We start from the raw sequence: 19,710 nt of genomic DNA on the forward strand, positions 1-19,710 counted from the left end.
CTTAAGTATTTCAGTTTTTCTGTAAAAAAAAAGTATTTCAGTTTTACTTTGATACCTTGTGATTTCGTTCTCCTAAAACTATGTTGGTTTGTTTCATAACATAAACTGACAAAGTGTATTTAAACCAAATTGCAAAGAGTAAAATGTTTTTTTCTTAAATATATTTTTTTATTCTTAATATATATCTCATTTTTGCATTTTGATTTTGATAAATTTTCTTTCTATTATATGATATTTAAAAAGTTTTATTTTAAATTTTATTATATCATTTAAATGACTATCAGTTAAATATTTAATATTAAGATTTGTGACAACTCAAAAAAATCTGTATTTATTTTACAATCAAATTAAAAATAATTTTTCTTTCTCTCTCCTCTCCAGTTCCACCTCTCTTCTTCTCCTCTTTCACTTGGTTGTCTACTCTTTCTTTCTTCCTCCTGGGTGTAAATTCAAAAAATCACCCCAAAACTACAACGATCTGTGAGGCTGTTGATCTCGATCTGCGAAATTTGCTCCAACAACCGGTGGAATCCCGAGTTGTAGGTTTCGCGACTCTTTCCCTGTCCTCTGCCATTGCGTCTCCGACCCCTACACCTCTTCGGCGCCGACACCGGAGCCGGAGCAATCCCTGCCGGCAGAGAGAGGCTTTTGTCGTCGCCTTCTTCTTCGTGAATGAACAATTGTTTCCAGTTCCAGAAACAATACCAGACGACGACGCAGTATGTGAAGATGGAGGAGCATAATTTTCTTAGAGCCGAGGAGGCCTGTAATTTCTTCTCAGACGAACAAGCACCAACTTTGCAGTGGTACTATTCAGAGGAATGGAGTTAAGAGGAATAAGCTTAATGATGTTTAATTAATTGAGAGCGAGCGAGGGAGGGAATAGAAAGAATAAGGCATTTTTGGAGGGTGTATAGTAATGGGATTGAGAGAGAAACTTTGTAAAAATGAAATGGTGAAGATTTGAAGAAGAGAGGGAATGAATTGAAGAGCTTGAGGGGGGTTGAAGCATGCATGGCTTAGGGTAAGAGATGAGAGGTTGATGACGATAAAAGGGGCTCGGAGAAGAAGAGTGTGCAGTTGTTGCGGCTGAAGATGACAAGGTGTTGGATTTAGGAAGAGATTTGAGACAGAGAAGAAAGGGAGGAGGGGACGGAGAATTGCTCATAGAGGGACAAAGGGTTTTTTTACTTTAATTGATTTTCGGATTAAAATCGTCAAGAAAATTTAAATTTAAATTTGATTTTAAAATAAATATTAATGATTTTTGAATAATCATGAATCATGTGATCAAGTATTTAAAGGATATCTCATTACGATACAGATTTAAAATAAAATATTTCAAATATTAAATGCAATACGAAATTTTTTTATAAAAAATTAAACACAAAAATTAAATATATATTAGAAACAAAAATATATTTAAATCATGTTTTTTTAATCACTTTTAACATACATCTTTTATTAGAAAATGAAAGGAAATTATATATAATAATGAATATGTCGTAATGATGCAAGACAGAATGAGGTAAATAGACAAAATTCATTGTACAGGAACAAACTATTCTGGCGTAAGAAATTCAAGAATAAAGTATTAAATTTCATTACAAAGAAGAAGACTCAAATCTTATATAGTAGAAGACAATGCATTTATTTTCAACTCAAACTATAGGAAACATACCCAAAAAAAAAAAAACTCAAATTATAGGTAACAACATCTAATGTTTTTTTTTTTTTATTATTTTACAGAAAAAAAAATGGTAAGAAATGAGGGTAGATTTGGAAATGAGCCTTGTAAGACTTTTTTTCTGCATATTATTACGTGGTTCTTATTAAGGAGCGATGACAGCTGTTCAGTAGTCACAGACACCCTTCAACGACCGTAGTTAAACCTCCTAACTCACTCTAGTTGCTTTGTTTGTCTTCAATGGAATAAGAACAGCAGAAAGAAAGAACACAACTTTGGCCAGAAGACTTGGTGGGGGCATTTTCTTTTCAGCCAAGGTAGTAGCTAGGAAACAATAAAATAAAAGGCTTTGAAAAGAACCACTTTTCATGTGCATGCTGATTCTCCCTTGATTCATGTGTTCAGTTTTGGAGAAGAGAGTTGGTTTTATTTTCGTTTTTTTTTCTCTTTGCCTTTTTTGTATTATAATATGTGCATGGCATGTCATGTCATGTTTGCCACTTTGAGGTTGTTTGCTTCTTTTTCTGGGTTGGTTCACGGTTTTGCATTGCTGTCTGAGCCTGACTCTGTTTCTTGTCAAGTTTTCCTGTGGTAGTTGAAGGTCTTAATCATCTCACCCATGCCTTTGTCTGTGTTAGTGTTCTGTGAAGGTTTCATTTCATTAGAAAATGAGATCTTTACAGTTTATGGTATGGAGTACAAGTTTTGATTTTCTTTTTTCTGAGGAAACATGGTGGAAAAATTAGTAGCAATATTCTGTTTTTTTTTTGTTTTTTTATTTATTTAAGAGTTGTTTCATGAATGATCAGAACTTGGGACTCTCAAACTGAACCTTGTTCTGGGTTTAAGTTTAACTTCTGAGTTTAGATGTCATGTTAGTGTTCCACATTTGGAAGCTTTTTACCATGTGAACAAGTTTAAGCTTCTGTGCAGTTTCTGCTTCTCTTTTTTTCTTTGTTTTTCTGTGTTCTGTGGAAAATTCAAGCTTGTGATCTCATGGATCTTGCAGAAGGGATTCGGTGTTGATGAGCAATATTGATCTGTTGCTGCAGTAGGGGACCGAGTAAGAATGCCAAACCAGCTATGGTTTGCACTGCCAATGATTTACAAGGATGGAAAGATTTCCCAAAGGGACTTAGAGTTCTTCTGCTTGAAGGAGATAGTAGTTCTGCTGCTGAGATAAGAGAACAACTTGAGGCCATGGACTATAAGGGTGAGACATTTTGTTTTTGGATTCCCTCTTAATTTTTATTTTTTTTATTTTTGGTATGTTTCACTTCCTCATCCACTTGACATTACGGCCTAGCTAATCCCACTTTTCTTAATTAGTGGGTAAAGTTGGTCCCCATCTTGTAGAATGGCATCTTCTGAAGTGGCACTTCTTTAGATAGCCCTTATTTGGTTCTTTGGGAAATAGTGGCCTGAGGTTTTATTTTATTGGAGGCTAGAAAAAATTCAAGATTTTTCCCTCCTTTCTCGATGCTTGATGTTAGCATTTGTGGTATTTCTTTAGATGGTTTCTTAAGGTGCATAACTTTTCATTTTTGCTTTAGACTATGCCCCTAAGAGTTCTGAAAACTGGAAGTGGTCCAAATTCTAAAGGTATTAAGGATAAAAGAATGGCCAGCTATCTGACTTTTTGAATTACTGAATCTATTCTATTTTTGGTGCATTTGGATTTTGATGGCCTTTTAATTTCCAAGTGAATACGAATTAGTTGGCTGCATAAGATGGGAATTTATTATGGAAGACTAAAGTTTCCACAAATCCAAATGTAATTGAAATAATTAATTAAATCTCGAGAACCAACCTGAGTATAATTTAACTTTCATACATTTAAATTTACAGCAGTCTTTTATCTTTTCATCTGCTACTAGACCCTTCCTTGTTTTCTCTATATCTTTATTCCTTTAATTTGTTAAGTAAGCCTCAGAATTTCTGTACAGTTTCCACTTTCTACGACGAGAATGAAGCCTTGTCAGCACTCTCAAGTAGTCCTAAAGGCTTCCATGTTGCCATAGTGGAGGTAATGAACTTTGTTTTCAGTATAAGTGACAAATCGTTATGTTCTAGTTGTAGAATTTGAACAGAAAAAAAATAGATGTTGTCTAGTATGCTAGTTTAAAATGAGGTGAATATCAAGAAGTTGATAGTTCTATTGATTATAGTTAGGTGCTTCCAAACTTTACTATGTAAAACATACTGTCATCAGAGGAATCATTTATCTTGTAATTTGTAAAATGCTAATAATAAGTGAAAACTTTTTTCACCTTATGCATTTTTTTTTAATAATATGTTGGCACTTTTTGTCTCACTTTGTACTTATAGTTGATCTCTTTAACAATGTTAGTAATTTGCAGATAAAAAAAAAAGATGTTAGTAATTTATCCTTGATGATGTGAATTGTTGTAACCTTGTGCATCTATCTGAACTGTAGGTGAGTACAAGCTGTAGCCTTGGAGGTTTCAAATTTCTTGAGAATGCAAAGGACTTGCCTACCATTAGTAAGCACAGAGCCAAGCGTAACTTTTCTGATTTAAATTCTTGTAATTTTATGACCCCCTTGCCCCTCTCCTAACAGAAAAAGATCAATTTGATTTTAATGTAGTATTTGTTTTGTGATCGTTGCTTGCTTTAGTTTTATATAATTTGGCAACTTCTCTCTCTCCTTTTGAAGCTTTAAACAATTGAAATGGATAAATGATCTACAAGGTAGCATGTGACATTGGAAATATGAGGAAAAAAGGTTACTTTAAGGCTGTTTTACTTTGCTGTAAATTTTCTAACCAGTGATACTTACAATTCTTCATGTAGTGACTTCAAAGGACCAGTGTCTGAACACCATGATGAAGTGCATTGCGGTAAGCTTTTGGTTTAGTCATCCCAAGTTAATGCATATATGAGTTAATATCTGATTATATATACTCCTGATTGTTGATGCATACCTCTTTAATCAGTGATCTATTTTCCTTTTTAAGCTTGGTGCAGTTGAGTTTCTCAGTAAACCACTCTCTGAGGACAAGCTCAAGAATATTTGGCAGCATGTTGTTCACAAGGTTTGTTGGCATTGGCAATATTCTGATGGCATTTATTATTAAAATAATATGAACAAAGTAGTTTCTAATGTGGTTGAATTTCAAGCAGGCATTTAATTCTGGGGAAAATGTCCTTTCTGAATCACTAAAACCTGTCAAAGAATCTGTAGAATCCATGCTGCAGCTCCAAACAGACATTGGACAAGATAAAAGTAGGATTTCAATTGATTTAGAGAATGTGTCGAGGTTTAGTGATAATGACCATGAGCAGTCTGCTGTATGTGATAAATATCCGGCTCCGTCAACCCCTCAATTAAAGCAGGGGACAAGGTTACTGGATGATGGAGATTGCCATGAGCAGACTAATTGCTCAACAGAAAAAGAAAGTGGGGAACATGATAGGGAATGTAAATCTGTCGAAACTTCATGTGGGAATTTGAATGCCGAAAGTTCTCCTCAGCCAAGGGAACCTGATAAGACTCTGATTAGGGAGGAAGATGATTTTGCCAATGTTTCCAAGGGTGAGAGCGCTGTTTCACTGAATCCACATAATAAAAAGTTTCTCAGCAATGCCGATGGTAATACATCTCCAAATAAAACGGGTGTACTTAATGATTCATGTGAGATTAAAGCTAATCGGAAGAAGGTGAAAGTAAGCTGAATTATGACTATTAGTTCTTCTTATCATATACACAACTATATGATGTAAACCTCTTTCCCTGAGTTGCAAAGTACCAGCATTAACACTTACACTACCTTTCCCCACCTTCTTGCCCCGTACCATTTTCTAATGCATGCTCATAAAGTTGATATCAATGGCACTAGTTTGGCCCATATAAGTACAAATTATTTCAAAATTTTGTTTCACCTGTCAATGTTTTCCTACATGTTGTATCTTCATGATTTGAATTATTAATGAAAGCATTGTACCAGACATCTCTCCATCATCATGAAGCGAGTAAACGAAATTTCATAATGGGATTGTCAAATATTAACTACTCTATGATTGTGAATCTTAGAAGGACACTTCCAATGGGCTTTCATACTAAAATAGCTTTTGATAAAACAGCATGGCTCTAATCATCACCTCCTTTCCTTGTATTCAGTTTTAAATAGACTGTGTTGTCTGGTTAGGGCAAAATTCTGAGGCTTGGATCTGTATCTTATGATCTACGTATCCATAATAATTATTGAACTTGAAAAGGGCAGTTATAGAACTTCTTATATATTTCAAGTGCATCTTATCCATGAACTGTTATTTCACCTGAAAGACTTCGATCTGGTCTCAAGGAGTCTTAGTAAATATTTCTGTAAAATCGTATCTTTTTGTGTTGTTTGTTTCTTATCCTTATTTTTCCAAATAACTGTTTTTAAGGTTGTACAAATGATCTGCTAGTATGATTATCTGAATACAGTTATGCTACATGGTTTTATTGGTTTTGGTTTCAGGTAGACTGGACACCTGAGCTGCATAAAAAATTTGTAAAGGCTGTCGAACAACTAGGTATTGATCAAGCCATTCCTTCTAGAATATTGGAGATAATGAAAGTGGAAGGTTTGACAAGGCACAATGTGGCAAGCCATCTTCAGGTCCTTATTTTGCTTGCTGGTTATAGATATATCAGTTTCTATCCCAAAACTGCCAGTAGAATGACTATTTTTATTTTCAACACCTTTCTGATAGCAAAAAATAAACCATTTACGTTTGTCCTGATAGGTATGACTTAGTAACAACTTTATGTTGAACAGAAATATAGAATACACAAGAGACAAAGTGCACCCAGGGAAGAAGATCGGAAATGGCATAATCAAGGGGATGCAATGCAAAGGAACTATTATATGCAAAGACCAATCATGGCATACCCTCCATATCATTCACATCACACCCTTTCTCCAGCTCCTATATATCCTATGTGGGGACAACCTGGCAGTCAAACAGCCGGTGTACAGATTTGGGGCCATCCTGGTTATCCCATGTGGCATCCTACAGAAAGTTGGCACTGGAAGCCTTATCCGGGGGTATCTATTCGGACGGAATTCTTGATGCAGTTTGCTTTGTGGTCTGTTAGGTAGAAATTGTAGATGCAGTTTAATTTTTACTAACTTGATGTTTCAGGTGCATGTGGATGCTTGGGGATGCCCGTTGGTGCCACCTCCTCAAGCTCCTTGTTTTCCCTACAATCAAGTAAGTATCTACGAATTGAACAATTGAACTCAATTTCAATGCTATTTCTATATGTTAATATAACCACATTTATATAATTTATCTTTACTAGTTAACTAAATTATTTGCCAGAGTGATGCTAATTAGATATTCTCATCAAATGACAGAATACACCTGGATTGCACAATCCTAAAGCAGTTGACTATAGATTCAGCATGCCACGAAGTTCCTTTGAGCATCATCCGGTAAGGCAGTACTTTCCTTTCAGTTCCTTCTACCATGTCATGAATTTTTTTCTCTAGTTGAAAAATAATAAGAATTGTATATCGAGCAAGGTATGTAGATGGGAAAATATCTCAAATATTTTGTATCAAGCATGTATCTTAAAATGACAGCAGTCGTATAAAGCCATTTATCTAAATACTTTTTATAGAGTGCTAGACAACCAATTGTGTCTAATTATGCATGTATTTAATTTAGATCAATGTGCTTCGAGTGCTCAATCGTATCACATGGTTGTTCGCTTGTTCTAATTGAATTGTCCATTTCTTAATGGACTAGCCAAATGTTTGAGTTTTGCACGTAAAAAAGGTGGCTTTTTGTGAAAAGGTCCAAATTATGCAATGAAGTGTTCCTCATATAGTGTGTTCCATGCATGCATGCATGCAGGCAGAGGAGGTGGTAGACAAGGTAGTGAAGGAAGCAATGAGCCAGCCATGGCTACCATTGCCCTTAGGACTCAAACCTCCTTCCATGGATAGTGTGTTGGCTGAACTCTCCAAACAAGGCATACCCAGCATCCCTCTTGGCAACAAGGGTTCTTCTACTCCTAAACCCCGTCGAGATGTACGACCGACCCCGCCACCGGGTCCCACATAGTAGTGGTTTTGATGATGGGGCCAGCCAGTTACATATCAACGCCCTGTTGACTCTTGTAATTATTTTGTTTCTCAAATTTCCTTCCCAGGTTGCAACTACAGTGGTAGATTTGGCTGGAAGTTGGGACCATTTTACTTTGCCTGGTGGTCCCCGCCGCTACACCGACCACTCATGATGTCTCTCCTTAAGCTGTTGAGCGATGATGGTTGATATGATATGATATCATCAGGTCTGGTCATACACCACCATGATGCATCACAAATGGACAATAATACATTGATCCTATTCCATGGCCACTTGCCAAAACAAAACATTAAAAAAAAGGTTAAGTTTCAATGCAGTGCATGGCACCATTTGTTGAAGCTGAGGACTGGCCACGCATTTGTTGTGGCTGAAAAGAAAGATAATAATGGTGGTGGGGGGTTTTGGGTTGTAAGTGACCAACTTTGGGGTCCACGTAAAAATTGCATGACAGGGATTGGATGTCGGTTCTGTTGGTGTTGTTGGGTAGGGCCCCCTAGTTGAGGTGTCTAATAATGGAAAAAAGGGTAGTTAGGATAATGTTGTGAATAAAAAATGAGTCCTGGCTTTGGTGGATGCTAACTTGTTCTTTTCCCAATTTAATTTGTTCACTCAGCTAAGTTCACCATTGAGAACAACACTTAATTTGTGCATTGTTCAGATGTTTCTACTTACCACGCTTTGGGTTTGTCCCTTTGTTTTTCCTCAATTTATTTTGAAAATAATTCTAAGCTACGAGGCATAAGCTATGAATTTTTTTTCCTATGATATCGATAACCGGTGTTTTTCAATTCTATTGGATTAGAGATCAATTTTATTTACGATATTTGATTGATGCTAACAAAAAAAGATTTTGCAAATTTAGAGAATAGAATACGAATTCCTCTTCTAATTTTTTTTTTACTTACAGGACTGGATTATGTGCTGTGTCATGCTAAATTTATGATCACTATTTTCTTTTTAAAATAAGTTTAATGTTGATGTATTATTGTTATCAATTAATTATAATTTATTTAAAATATAATTTTAAAAATAATTATTATAGAAATTCATAATTTCAATCGTATAAAATTCATTATTGCATGACAGATTGACAGTCAATATTTCAATTAAATACAAAGTAATATTATATAAGATTACTTTGCTATAAGATTATTTTACACTGATCATACATAATCTATTTTCTCAAAAGAATATGCTAGTGAAACATAACAATGCCAAATGCTTAACGTTGTCGGAAAAAAATTGTGTTTGGAGTAAAATTCTAGTTGGATACTATTTCGCTTAATTCGTGGATCTATTTTAATTCGTCATTTATAAAGTAATAATTATCTAGACTCCAGTGCTGTAATTTCATAAAAAAAAAACAGGAAAAAATAACTTTATTGACATCATTAATCAATTAAATAAAAGAGTTTTTAGAAAAATTGATTATTTTTAAATTAAACTATTTAAACATTTAATTCCACCACAAAATAACGAACGATATAGTTATATAATTTTTTTTTCTTTTAACTATAATTCTTATAATTTTGAAATGAAAGAGTTGGGTCTTAAAAGAACAGAAAATGTTTCGTACGCATAGAAAGAGAATTTGCAACTGATGGAAAAATATGATAAAAATATCTATTAATAATGAGTAGATAGGTATCCATCATTAAAAAATGGAAAATAATTTTGGACAAAAAGGTTTCTTTTGGGTCAACGGAAAGAAAAATTATTGCGGCTGAATTAACGGTCAAACAAAATGAACAGTATTACTTGTTACACACAAATTATGTGGGCCAATGATAATTGATAGCCCATACACCAAATTAGAAGGGAGTTCCAACTCGCAACTCCATTGCTATTGGTTCCTACAAGTGGTTGAAATCTTTTTGTTTTCCAAAAATACCCTTTCCACGGAATCACATTTCTATTGTAGTGTAGTGGGTGCGAATAAGATATAAAATGGAAATGTGATTCTAAAAATTGTGCGTGGATTGTGTATTTGTTTTGATTAAAAAAACAAAACAGAAATGTGATTCTATGTAAAAAATGATAGAATCATGATTTCGTTTCAAATTTTGTACGCAGAATCACTTTTCATTGTGTATTTGATTTGACTTAAAAAAAAAGAGAGGGTGTGGCGGATTTGAATTAAGGGATGAAATAGTCTTCTCCAGGATTTTAAAAATTGGTAGGGGTTAATAGTAATTCTTATATGGGTCAATGGCAACCCAACTACATGTATTGTCGGTTTAGACACCGGGTCCATATACGATACATGATGGATAACAGTTCTGTTTGGAATTTGATCTTGCAATTAGTGGGTGTTTGGAAAAAAAAATTCCACAGGATAAAAAACGTGAAGCAACAGCTAGCTTCTTCTGTGAATACGTTTTTCACGTTAAATGAGGGTAAAATATTGTTTCCAAACATGCTTTAATAGTTGTATTGATTTTACGTATATGCACGCATGCGTTGGAACTACTCGAGTCAAAACCACAGCTTAAGTCCTAATAATTAACAGCCATGCAGTATTGATTTAAATGATGAACAACTTTTACGTTTAGGAGTTGATAGGCGGCTTTTATATTCTAAAAAATGATTTTTATATATAGATAGTATTATAAAGCTTTTGTTAAACTAAAAAAAGTAAAATAACATAATAATGAAAGCTGACTAAATTATTAACTGAATCATTGTTAATTTTCATTACAGGCCATTCTGTTAAAAAAATCATTACAGGCCATAGGAAAAAATTAATGGTCCACGATTATTTCTGTCCACAAAAAATCGTGGACCATTGTCACTAGGTTGATTTGAACCATGTTTTTTTTTCGTTCCCCTCCTGAACTTCAACCTTAACAATAAGGTATCTCTTTTGCACTCAATCTTGCTATTTATTCTTTGTTTACATCATAGTACTGGTAACACTGGTGCGAATCCGCGAGGACGATGGTGCGGCGGCGATGCTGCTTCGCGACCTGATGCAACGCCGACGGTGCCACGACGAGCTTCGTAGCCAACACTATGATCATCATTGGATTCCCCCCCCCCCCCCCTTTCGTGACCATCATTGGATCTCTCTAACCCATTTGCTTTATTTATCTCAAAGATTGAAATTTTTTGTTGTGAGGGTTTTTTCCCTTGATGCCTTTGGGGCTTTTGGTTGATTTGGGGTTTGATGGATTCTTTTGGATCCCTGGATTTGGATCTGCGCTTTTTGATAATTTGTTTGGGTTTGTGGAAAGTTGTTGAAAATCTAAGATTTGGATCGCAAAGGTCACGTTGAATTTTTTGTTAGTTGTTTTTTAAAAATAAAAACAAAAATAATGGCGGTCCCTAATCGCGGCTACTTTACATTGATTATTTTGAAAGTTGAATGTTGAGGGAGTGTTAACATTTTGCATGGAAGAAGAAAAAATATCAAAAATGAAACTTTCAATAATATAAAGGTACAAAATTAAATGAATTATAATTTAATGTAGCAAAATGAAACAAATATAAAATTTAATGAACCAAAATTAACATTAATCCTTTAAATAAAATAGGTAACGACATGTACATAGATATATATTTCTGTCACCATTTAAAGAATCATGTACATAGATATATATTTGTGGATTCATGTGGTTTGTATTTTTTTTGTCATTCCTAATTGAAGAATATTTATATAATAAAAGAGAATTTAAAAACATTCAATTTATAATATTGTTGAAAAATAAATTTTAATAAATATATTTTTAATAAAATGCATTTGTGATCTTCGTTGTCAATAGTGATCTTGAACTTAATTGTCTTCTATAAATAATATTTGAGTTCCTTAGCATGTACTTATATGAATTATATGAAATATTGAAAAAGTATTTTTATTATAGATAATAGTCTAAAGTCGAATTGTCTTTTGTTAATGATAATTATGATATGTACAATAAAAAATTATAATTAATTTAATTATGATACCATGAATAAATTAATTTAAAGATAGAATCAATATATTACTTTATAATATATATATATATATATATATATATATATATATATATATATATATATATATATATATATATATATATATATAGTGCAACACTTTTATCGAAAATAAGATTAAAAATAAGTACAACACTTTTACAATCAAATTATTGATTCTGTAACTAATAACTGAAATGTTTATTTATCGAAAATTATATTAGAAATCTATTATGCATCTAAATACATAAATAAATTAATCACTAAAACTATAATTTTATTTATGTTAATAATAAAGATATGTTAAAATCCTTTTAGTATATTTCACCAACTAAAGTAATCTTTATACTAAAAATTTCCAAAAAAATAATTTAATTAAATAAATTTATATTTATAAACTAATTTGGTCCTATGATATTATTCATACAGTATTTTTTATAATTTTATGTTATTTATTAAATTATTATTAGAATTTAAATTATTTAACTATAAAACTAATCAATGTGTATTTTAAATTTTTTAGAAAATATAAAAATAAATTCTTATATATATATATATATATATATAATATTTTTAAAAATCTTATGTATATATATACATGTATATTACATTATATTATATGCTTATATACAGGGACAGATCCGAGGGGTTTCCCTTTGTATAAAAATGATGAAAAAAAAATTAAAATTAAAGAATATTAATAAAATAAAATATATAAGAAAAATATTTTTTTGATTTAATGATTGCTTAAAATTTTAGTAGTTTTTGAATATTGAATTTTTTTAAAACTTATTATTTATTAGAAGTAAAATATTTAAATAATTATGTAAAAAAAATTGGTCCCCATTAATACACTCTTGGGTTATATATTTATATATTCTAAAAAAAATAAAATGTAAAAGAATAATAAGACAAAGACAGGTACGGGACAAATAATTGTATATACATTCTTGTTTAAGAAAATAAAATAATATTCGTACTTAATCAAACGATTATTCTCCTTCAAAGTCATAACAAGATCGATTGCGTACCTAAAGGTTCATAATTCTTTGCCATGCATATTTTAAAATCTCAGATATTATAACATCCAATGCTAAATTCAAAATAACAAAAATTTTACAATCAAATTATTGATTATATAATTAATAATTGAAATATTTATTTATTGAGAATAAGATTAATAAATATAATATTCATCAAAATACATTAATAAATTAATCACTAAAACTATAATTTTAATTATGTTAGGCCTTAAATAATCAAGTTATGTTAAAATTCTTTTATTATATTTCACCATTTAAACTAACCTTTATATTTCAAAATTTTTTAAAAATAATTTAATTACCAAATATATATTTATAAACAAATTTGGCCCTATGATATTATTCATATAGTAAAAAGACATTCAAATATTTTTAAAATAATTTTTATTATTTAAAATTAATAATCATTATTTTTCCATTTAAAAAAATATTAAATAGTTAAGCATTTATTGTTGTTCAAATATTTTTTTTAAAAAAAAACATGTGGTTAACAAATGCATTTAATTTTATTAAAATTATTTATTATATTTTGTCATTTTTTTGTTTCTCTTATTCATTCTTGCTGTCATTTTTGTTATTAAATATTAGTGATATATTTATGTTTGGCGTATGAGCTTTGTAGTCCAATGGTTAGTATTTATCCAATCTACTATTAAGCCATAGGATCAAATCCTTTGTGGCTGTGTGTCAGATTTAGAATTTGAATTTTTTTATAACACAAAGACACCCAGCGCGTCTCCCAAACTTGGAATAATTAAATTACTATTTTGGACAATTGTCATCAAACTGAAGAGGTTGGAAAGCCAACCTTGGCAAATTTCAACCCGAAATCGTCGATTTCTTCTGTATGTTCTGGCAGCTTAGACCCAATCACTCATCTCTACTCGTCATTTATTTGTTTGTTTATTTTTCGTTTAATTAATAGCCGAAGCTCTTGTTAATTTTCTGAACTACACTTTACTGTGTATAGGGTTCAATTGCATTCTAAGCAACGCCAGCATTTTTTTTCAGAAAAAAAGGAATTACGGATATAAATTTGCATTTATTACGTTTTAGAAATGGTTTTCCTTTTTTTGTCTTTTGGAAATCAAACATTTAAAGTTATGTTAGGATAAAAGTTAGAGAAATTGCTTTTGCGAATTCTAATTCATAATTCTGAATTCCAGTGCACAAAATGAAGAAGGAAAACATTGTTATTTTGGGAGTAGAAGTACTTTTGAGCTCTCTCAATTGAAATTCAAATATGCATATTAATTTCTGTCTTTTTGAGACAGTAAAGTGTAAACGGAGAAGTTGAAGTTATCATGTCTCTTAAAATTCTAATTGAACTGCAGGTGTTATCGTTGATGTTATAGTTTCTATTTATTTCTTATCTGATACTATAGAGATGTGCCTGTCTGTTTCTGCAGAAAATATATACAGGGCATTGGTCTCCTTTTTGAATTGTGGTTGAGGGATTAAAGTACTGTTATTGGTAGAGATGGCATGTAGGGGATGCTGGGAATGCCTTTTGAAGCTTTTTAACTTCATATTGACCCTCACTGGTCTTGCCATTGTGGGCTATGGAATCTATCTTTTTGTTGAATTCTCTAAAGCTTCAGATGATGACAACATGCCGGCAATTTCTCCTGTAAGCGATGATTCTTCTCTGATTCAACTTGGCCGGCCTGTGCTTATGGCCGTGTCTCTATCCAACGACTTTTTTGATAACTTGCCCCGTGCTTGGTATGTATGCTGCTCTCTCCTTGCTACTTTTGGGGCATATAGATTGATTTATGTTTATTCTTAACTAGCTAATGGTTTAGTTTTTGGTTATATTTGCTGCATCAGTTTGCTATCTGTTATCTAGTTTGGCTGCAGGTTGTATTCATGCTGACAAAGCTTTTTTTTTTCCCAAGGGTAGGGGGGAATTAGCTTGAATGACTCATAACCATGTAATAATCAGTATTGTATGAAATGCATAGTTAAGTTAAAACAAGTTTAGCTTGCTTTAGAAAAAATATGGTTAAAATGCATTCAGTACTTTATGCCAGAGATAACAGGGCTTTGGAGTTGGAATCGACCTCTTAATTAGATTTTAAGGCATGACCTCTAGTTTTAAGTGTGTACTTCTATATCATTATGTTTGAATTTGGTGACATTTAGTGAGATTGTCAAGGTGAAACTTTTGGAATGGTTGGTCAATAGACTGTGGACTTGTGGTTATGAAAGAATTGGAGCTTCAAAAGGTAAAGTTGAAGGCTAAGCATGCTTGACCTTTCATTGGCGTAATTGGTCCATCATTGATTATTCTTGCCATTGACTAAGAAAAGAAACTTCAATAAAATTTATGCACTTTTTAGAATGGTGCACAAAATGTGAATTTGAATTATCTTTTATTTTTTATGGTGTAGTATTTTTTTACTGACTAATCTATTTGTGTGAGAAAAAGAAAATGACCAATAAAATATCACATGTAGTATTTTGTCCTTTTATTTCTTCTATTATTTTGTTCGTTCTTGAGTTATGACTGATATATTACATTTATATATGATAAACTGCCCCATTTTTCACTCATAGTACATCACTAATCAGTTAGTGCACATGCTCAACACATTTCATTACTTTTGAAGTGGACAAAGACCAATCTCACTCTAATTCATTATTTCATTTTTTGGCAGGTTTATTTACTTATTTATTGGTATTGGAGTGGTTCTCTTTCTTATTTCTTGTTTTGGTTGTATTGGAGCTGCAGCACGAAATGGATGCTGCCTGAGCTGTGTATCCTATTAGCATGTCTTATGCTACAGTAAAAAATATTTCATGGTCTCATAAATTTGCACTCATATACAAAGAAAACATGAGTATTTGTTTATGCTCTTTTTTCCCTGTGTATATGTGCAGCTGTGTGTGCATATATATATGCATTAATCGTACTAATAAAAGGAATTGTTATTAAGTTCCTTAAGCCAATAAAGTATTCAATTTTGGTGGCATTATTGATCTTGGTAGAGCTGGGATGTGCAGCCTTTATATTCTTTGACAAAAACTGGAAAGAAGTAAGTAAAATTGTCTGTGGTAATATGTGATCTGAAATTAATGAAAGATGTATATATCATCTTATAATTATATTTCATAATTTTAATTCAGCAAATACCAACTGACAAAACTGGAGAGTTTGATGCGATATATGGATTTCTGATTGAGAATTGGAATATCATGAAATGGGTTGCTCTTGGAATTGTTATCTTTGAGGTAAGCTAAGAAGTTGTATGATTGGCAATTGAAAGAAAGCTATATTGTTTTGCAGTCATATATGTCTTTGTGCTTGTGCCCACAGATAAATAGTCTCTAGGATTATAATTCACTAATCAAACTATCCATTTTATAAAGGATTTAACTAGATTGGACCAATAACAAATTGAGAATGCTTGAACTCTTGATAAGGAGAATACACTGTTTATTTTATTGATAATTTGATATTTGATAGGAACATCTAGATACCAGGAAGACAAGGAAAATGAATTGATTATTACCACCATCCTGTTAATAATTTCATGGGAGTCACTCGTCATCGACATTCAACAATAGGATTCCCCTGCCCCCTATCTCCCCCTTTCTTTATTGACGAGAAATGAAGTGATAGGGGTATATCTAGGGACTTAATTTCTTGACCCAAAAAAATGAAGATGCAGTTTTGATACCAACATATTTAGCAGAGAAAGAGAAACCTGGAAGAGACAAAGTGAGAAAATATCACGGATTGAGAAGGTTGAAATATGCTTGTCAAGTAACAATCAACTTTGAAATTCAGGAATTTTGCAAACAATATGCCTGTGAGAAGCCTCACTTTGTTTGTTGTGATATAATACAATATTACTTCTAGTTCTCAAATGTACTTGAGTAGCTTATTGAAAATGTCTTATCCTATCCCCACTTACCTACCACCAGAAGAAGAGGGGAGGGGCCTATTATAATGAAAGCCTTATACGTGTGTGTGATGTAATTTTCCTATCATTATGTTTGTAGAACATAAAATTTGGTAGAATTCTTATCATATATCTAAGGAATGTGTATGAAATTGCAGGCCCTTCTTTTCCTGTTAGCCCTTATTGTTAGGGCTGCAAATAGGCCAGCAGATTATGATAGTGATGAGGAGTTCATTAATCCAAGGCAGCAAGTACAACAGCCATTGCTCAACAGACTACCAGCAGGCCCAGCAACAGGGATACCGGTTGCTGGAACAATTGACCAGCGTCCAAGCAGAAATGATGCATGGAGTACACGGATGAGGGAGAAGGTGCAATCCTTTTCTCTTTAGTTGACTTTATCTAATATTGTTATGCCGTTTTTTCATGTGAGGCTTTTGTCTTAACACACTTGAGTAATCCTGGATTGTGCTGGATAGTACCATACTTGTGTGTGTCTGGTGCAATCCTGACTTTTTAGCCTTGTGGTTGCCAAACCTTTCCCCCATACAAACACAGATATTTGGCTTCTCAGGGTTGAGGTCATAAGAGCCAATAGATATGATCTTTACCCAGGATGTTTATACATACATACATAGATATAAAGGAGCTATTTAGGTGATAGTAATTTAATATTATAAGAAATGAAAACAATGTATGAATATTAATCATTGGATATAATTTGAATGATCAAGTTTAAAAGATAAATTTACATGACTTTTTGAGTGGTCATTTGATTATGGAATAACTTTAATTTTGATCATCTATATATACAAGTTTCTTTCGGTCTATGAATTTGTTAAGCATTTTAATTTTAAAAGAGTTTTCTGATTATAATATTATTCCATTTTCAGAAGAATATTGAAGCATTAAAATAGCATTGTTATAGAATTTCATGTGATTCTATGTATGAAGTTTTCAATCTTCATCATTCTGTTAAATTCATGTCTTCAAAGATTGGCTAAACCTGTATATCTAATGTTTTTCTGATGTCACACAAAGTGCAAAGCGGGAAACCTCTTTTGCATAGGACATGTTTCAATAAACTCTGTTGGTTAGCAATCAGTGTTTTCAAATTATTCATTTAGTCTTCCTGTTTTAAGCTATCTCTTATTGTTTTTACTAGGATTCATTGAAAAATACACATGCATATACACACGTTATTATTAGTTTTGTTAGTTGATTATGGTGTTGTATGTGGTTTTTACTGTCTAACACTATTATTGTTGTTATTCAGTATGGGCTTGATACTTCAGAATTTACATACAACCCATCTGAGTCTAACAGGTTCCAACAAGTAAACTCACAGCCAACTGAAGAAAAGAGCCGCTGCGCTATAATGTGATCTCTTTCGCTGAGTTTGTGTACACAACTCGCACTGTACTGGTTCACTCTATGACATGGCCAACACCATCTTCATGTTAGTGTGCAGTATTGTGCTGAGACGTCAAAATTTACTGTGGTGTTGCTTATGTTCATAGTTAGGGGGAGTGAGTAGTGAAGTCGTTGATGCCCCCATATTGTTGCTTCAAAGCCAATGTCTTCTTTGGCCCATGTTTTGCCCGTGGTCATTACTCGCTTGTTGGGAAAACTATGATTTAGTCCTTAAAGGTTCTGATTGAGATTAACTTGATTTACATCATTATCACCATCAATTTAATTTTCTAAAAACATTGATTAGTTTAGTCTTTTAATATTAAAAAAATAGCATCAATTTAGTCCCTTAATTATAGAAAATTGGAATTGTCTATTTGAGAAAGGCTAGGAACATATTTTATAATTGAAGGGTTAAATTGTATCTTTTATAGGACAAAAAAAGTTAATCCAATCTTTTCAGAAGTTGCATTAATGTAAATGTTTATTTTTGGTTAGTGATTTTATGAGGGGATATTTGCAAATATGCCACCTGAATAGCTGTTTTATGTGTGGTGATAAAAAAAAATATCTTGTTTAGGATGACGTTTTAAAAAAAAATTATACATTGAGGTGCTTTAAAAAAGAATGTAGTATAGTTTTTTTTATTGGTAAAAATTGAAGATAAATATAAGAAATTTATAACAATGTATGTATTTACTAAATTAACTGAGTTAAATTCTGTTTTAGTACATAGTTACTCATAAAATAACTTATGATCATTTAACCAACAAAGTTTAGAACCGTTGATATTGATAGATAGTTAAGTTTTTTAAGCATGTGGATAGGAGTTTGATTTTCTGGTTGCATGTATGAAGATTTTATTGAGAGAGATAAAATTTACTTTGGTGATTTTTAAGTCTCAAGTTAGTCTCATGACTTTTGGCTGTGTGAATATTTTGTTTTTAGCAAAAAAAAAAGAAGAGATTTTTTAGAGATACATTACACCTCACTTGCTTAGGTTTTCTTATATGACATGAAACTTTTCATCTCACTTTGCGAAGATTATCTTTAAATGCAGTAGATAAAACCCTAAAAATGGTTACAGTTTTTTTTTTACAGAAAAAAGAATAAAAAAAAATATTTACGTTCGCATGTTGGTTGTTGATTTTCTGCCTTTTTTTTTTTTGCTGTGAAGGATTTTCTGCTTTATAACAGCACAATTTGGAGTAAACTGGCCTTGAATTACATTGCAATGCAATATGATCGAGTTGTAGGAGACTAGGTGAACTGTGATTGAATTACAATCTGGACAATTTTTAATTTATTGGATGGATTGATCTATTAAATTATTGAAGGAACAACTAGTTCTCCAAGAGTGGTAACGGTAAAGACTTGGGCTAGCTGTGTTGTCTCAATAATATTTCCCGTTTCTTTCTTGAAGGTGTGAATTGTGAGTATGAAAAAAAAAATAGTGGTAAGTATACTTTTCTTTCGTTATATATATGAGATTGAAAAATAAACACAAAGAAGTACCAAAAGAAAATAGTAATAATAATATGAGGTCGAAAATGAATGTCCAGGTAGAAGCAAATTGGTTTGAGTTTAGAAGTTCTGCCCTATGCCG

The 19,710-nt window shown here is 32.1% G+C and overlaps 2 protein-coding genes across 6 annotated transcripts; both read left to right on the forward strand.

Annotated features, from left to right (window-relative positions):
* The first annotated feature begins 1,804 nt into the window (after window positions 1-1,804).
* On the forward strand, window positions 1,805-8,460 carry LOC100784905 (two-component response regulator-like APRR2). 5 transcript variants are annotated; one of them, XM_006590540.4, is made up of 12 exons: window positions 1,805-2,004; window positions 2,697-2,900; window positions 3,634-3,713; window positions 4,125-4,191; window positions 4,502-4,548; window positions 4,666-4,743; window positions 4,832-5,368; window positions 6,172-6,312; window positions 6,472-6,741; window positions 6,839-6,907; window positions 7,054-7,131; window positions 7,556-8,460. In XM_006590540.4, exons 2-12 carry the CDS (start codon window positions 2,771-2,773, stop codon window positions 7,763-7,765), a joined length of 1,707 nt encoding a protein of 568 aa, XP_006590603.1. In that variant the 5' UTR covers window positions 1,805-2,004; window positions 2,697-2,770; the 3' UTR covers window positions 7,766-8,460. The 5 variants fall into 5 exon arrangements, with proteins under 5 accessions (XP_006590603.1, XP_014619307.1, XP_003538769.1 ...); XM_014763821.3 differs by having other exon boundaries at window positions 1,811-2,004; window positions 2,740-2,900; window positions 4,832-5,374; XM_003538721.5 differs by having other exon boundaries at window positions 1,817-2,004; window positions 4,832-5,374.
* Window positions 8,461-13,408: 4,948 nt separating this feature from the next.
* On the forward strand, window positions 13,409-18,444 carry LOC100815033 (tobamovirus multiplication protein 2A). The gene is made up of 7 exons (XM_003539107.5): window positions 13,409-13,628; window positions 14,193-14,508; window positions 15,444-15,543; window positions 15,741-15,821; window positions 15,913-16,017; window positions 16,850-17,062; window positions 17,968-18,444. The coding sequence occupies exons 2-7, from the start codon at window positions 14,264-14,266 to the stop codon at window positions 18,073-18,075; spliced, it is 852 nt and encodes a 283-aa protein (XP_003539155.1). The 5' UTR covers window positions 13,409-13,628; window positions 14,193-14,263; the 3' UTR covers window positions 18,076-18,444.
* The last annotated feature ends 1,266 nt before the right edge of the window (window positions 18,445-19,710 follow it).

The sequence above is a fragment of the Glycine max genome, chromosome 11 (assembly GCF_000004515.6).
Source record: "Glycine max cultivar Williams 82 chromosome 11, Glycine_max_v4.0, whole genome shotgun sequence".
Lineage (NCBI taxonomy): Eukaryota > Viridiplantae > Streptophyta > Magnoliopsida > Fabales > Fabaceae > Glycine > Glycine max.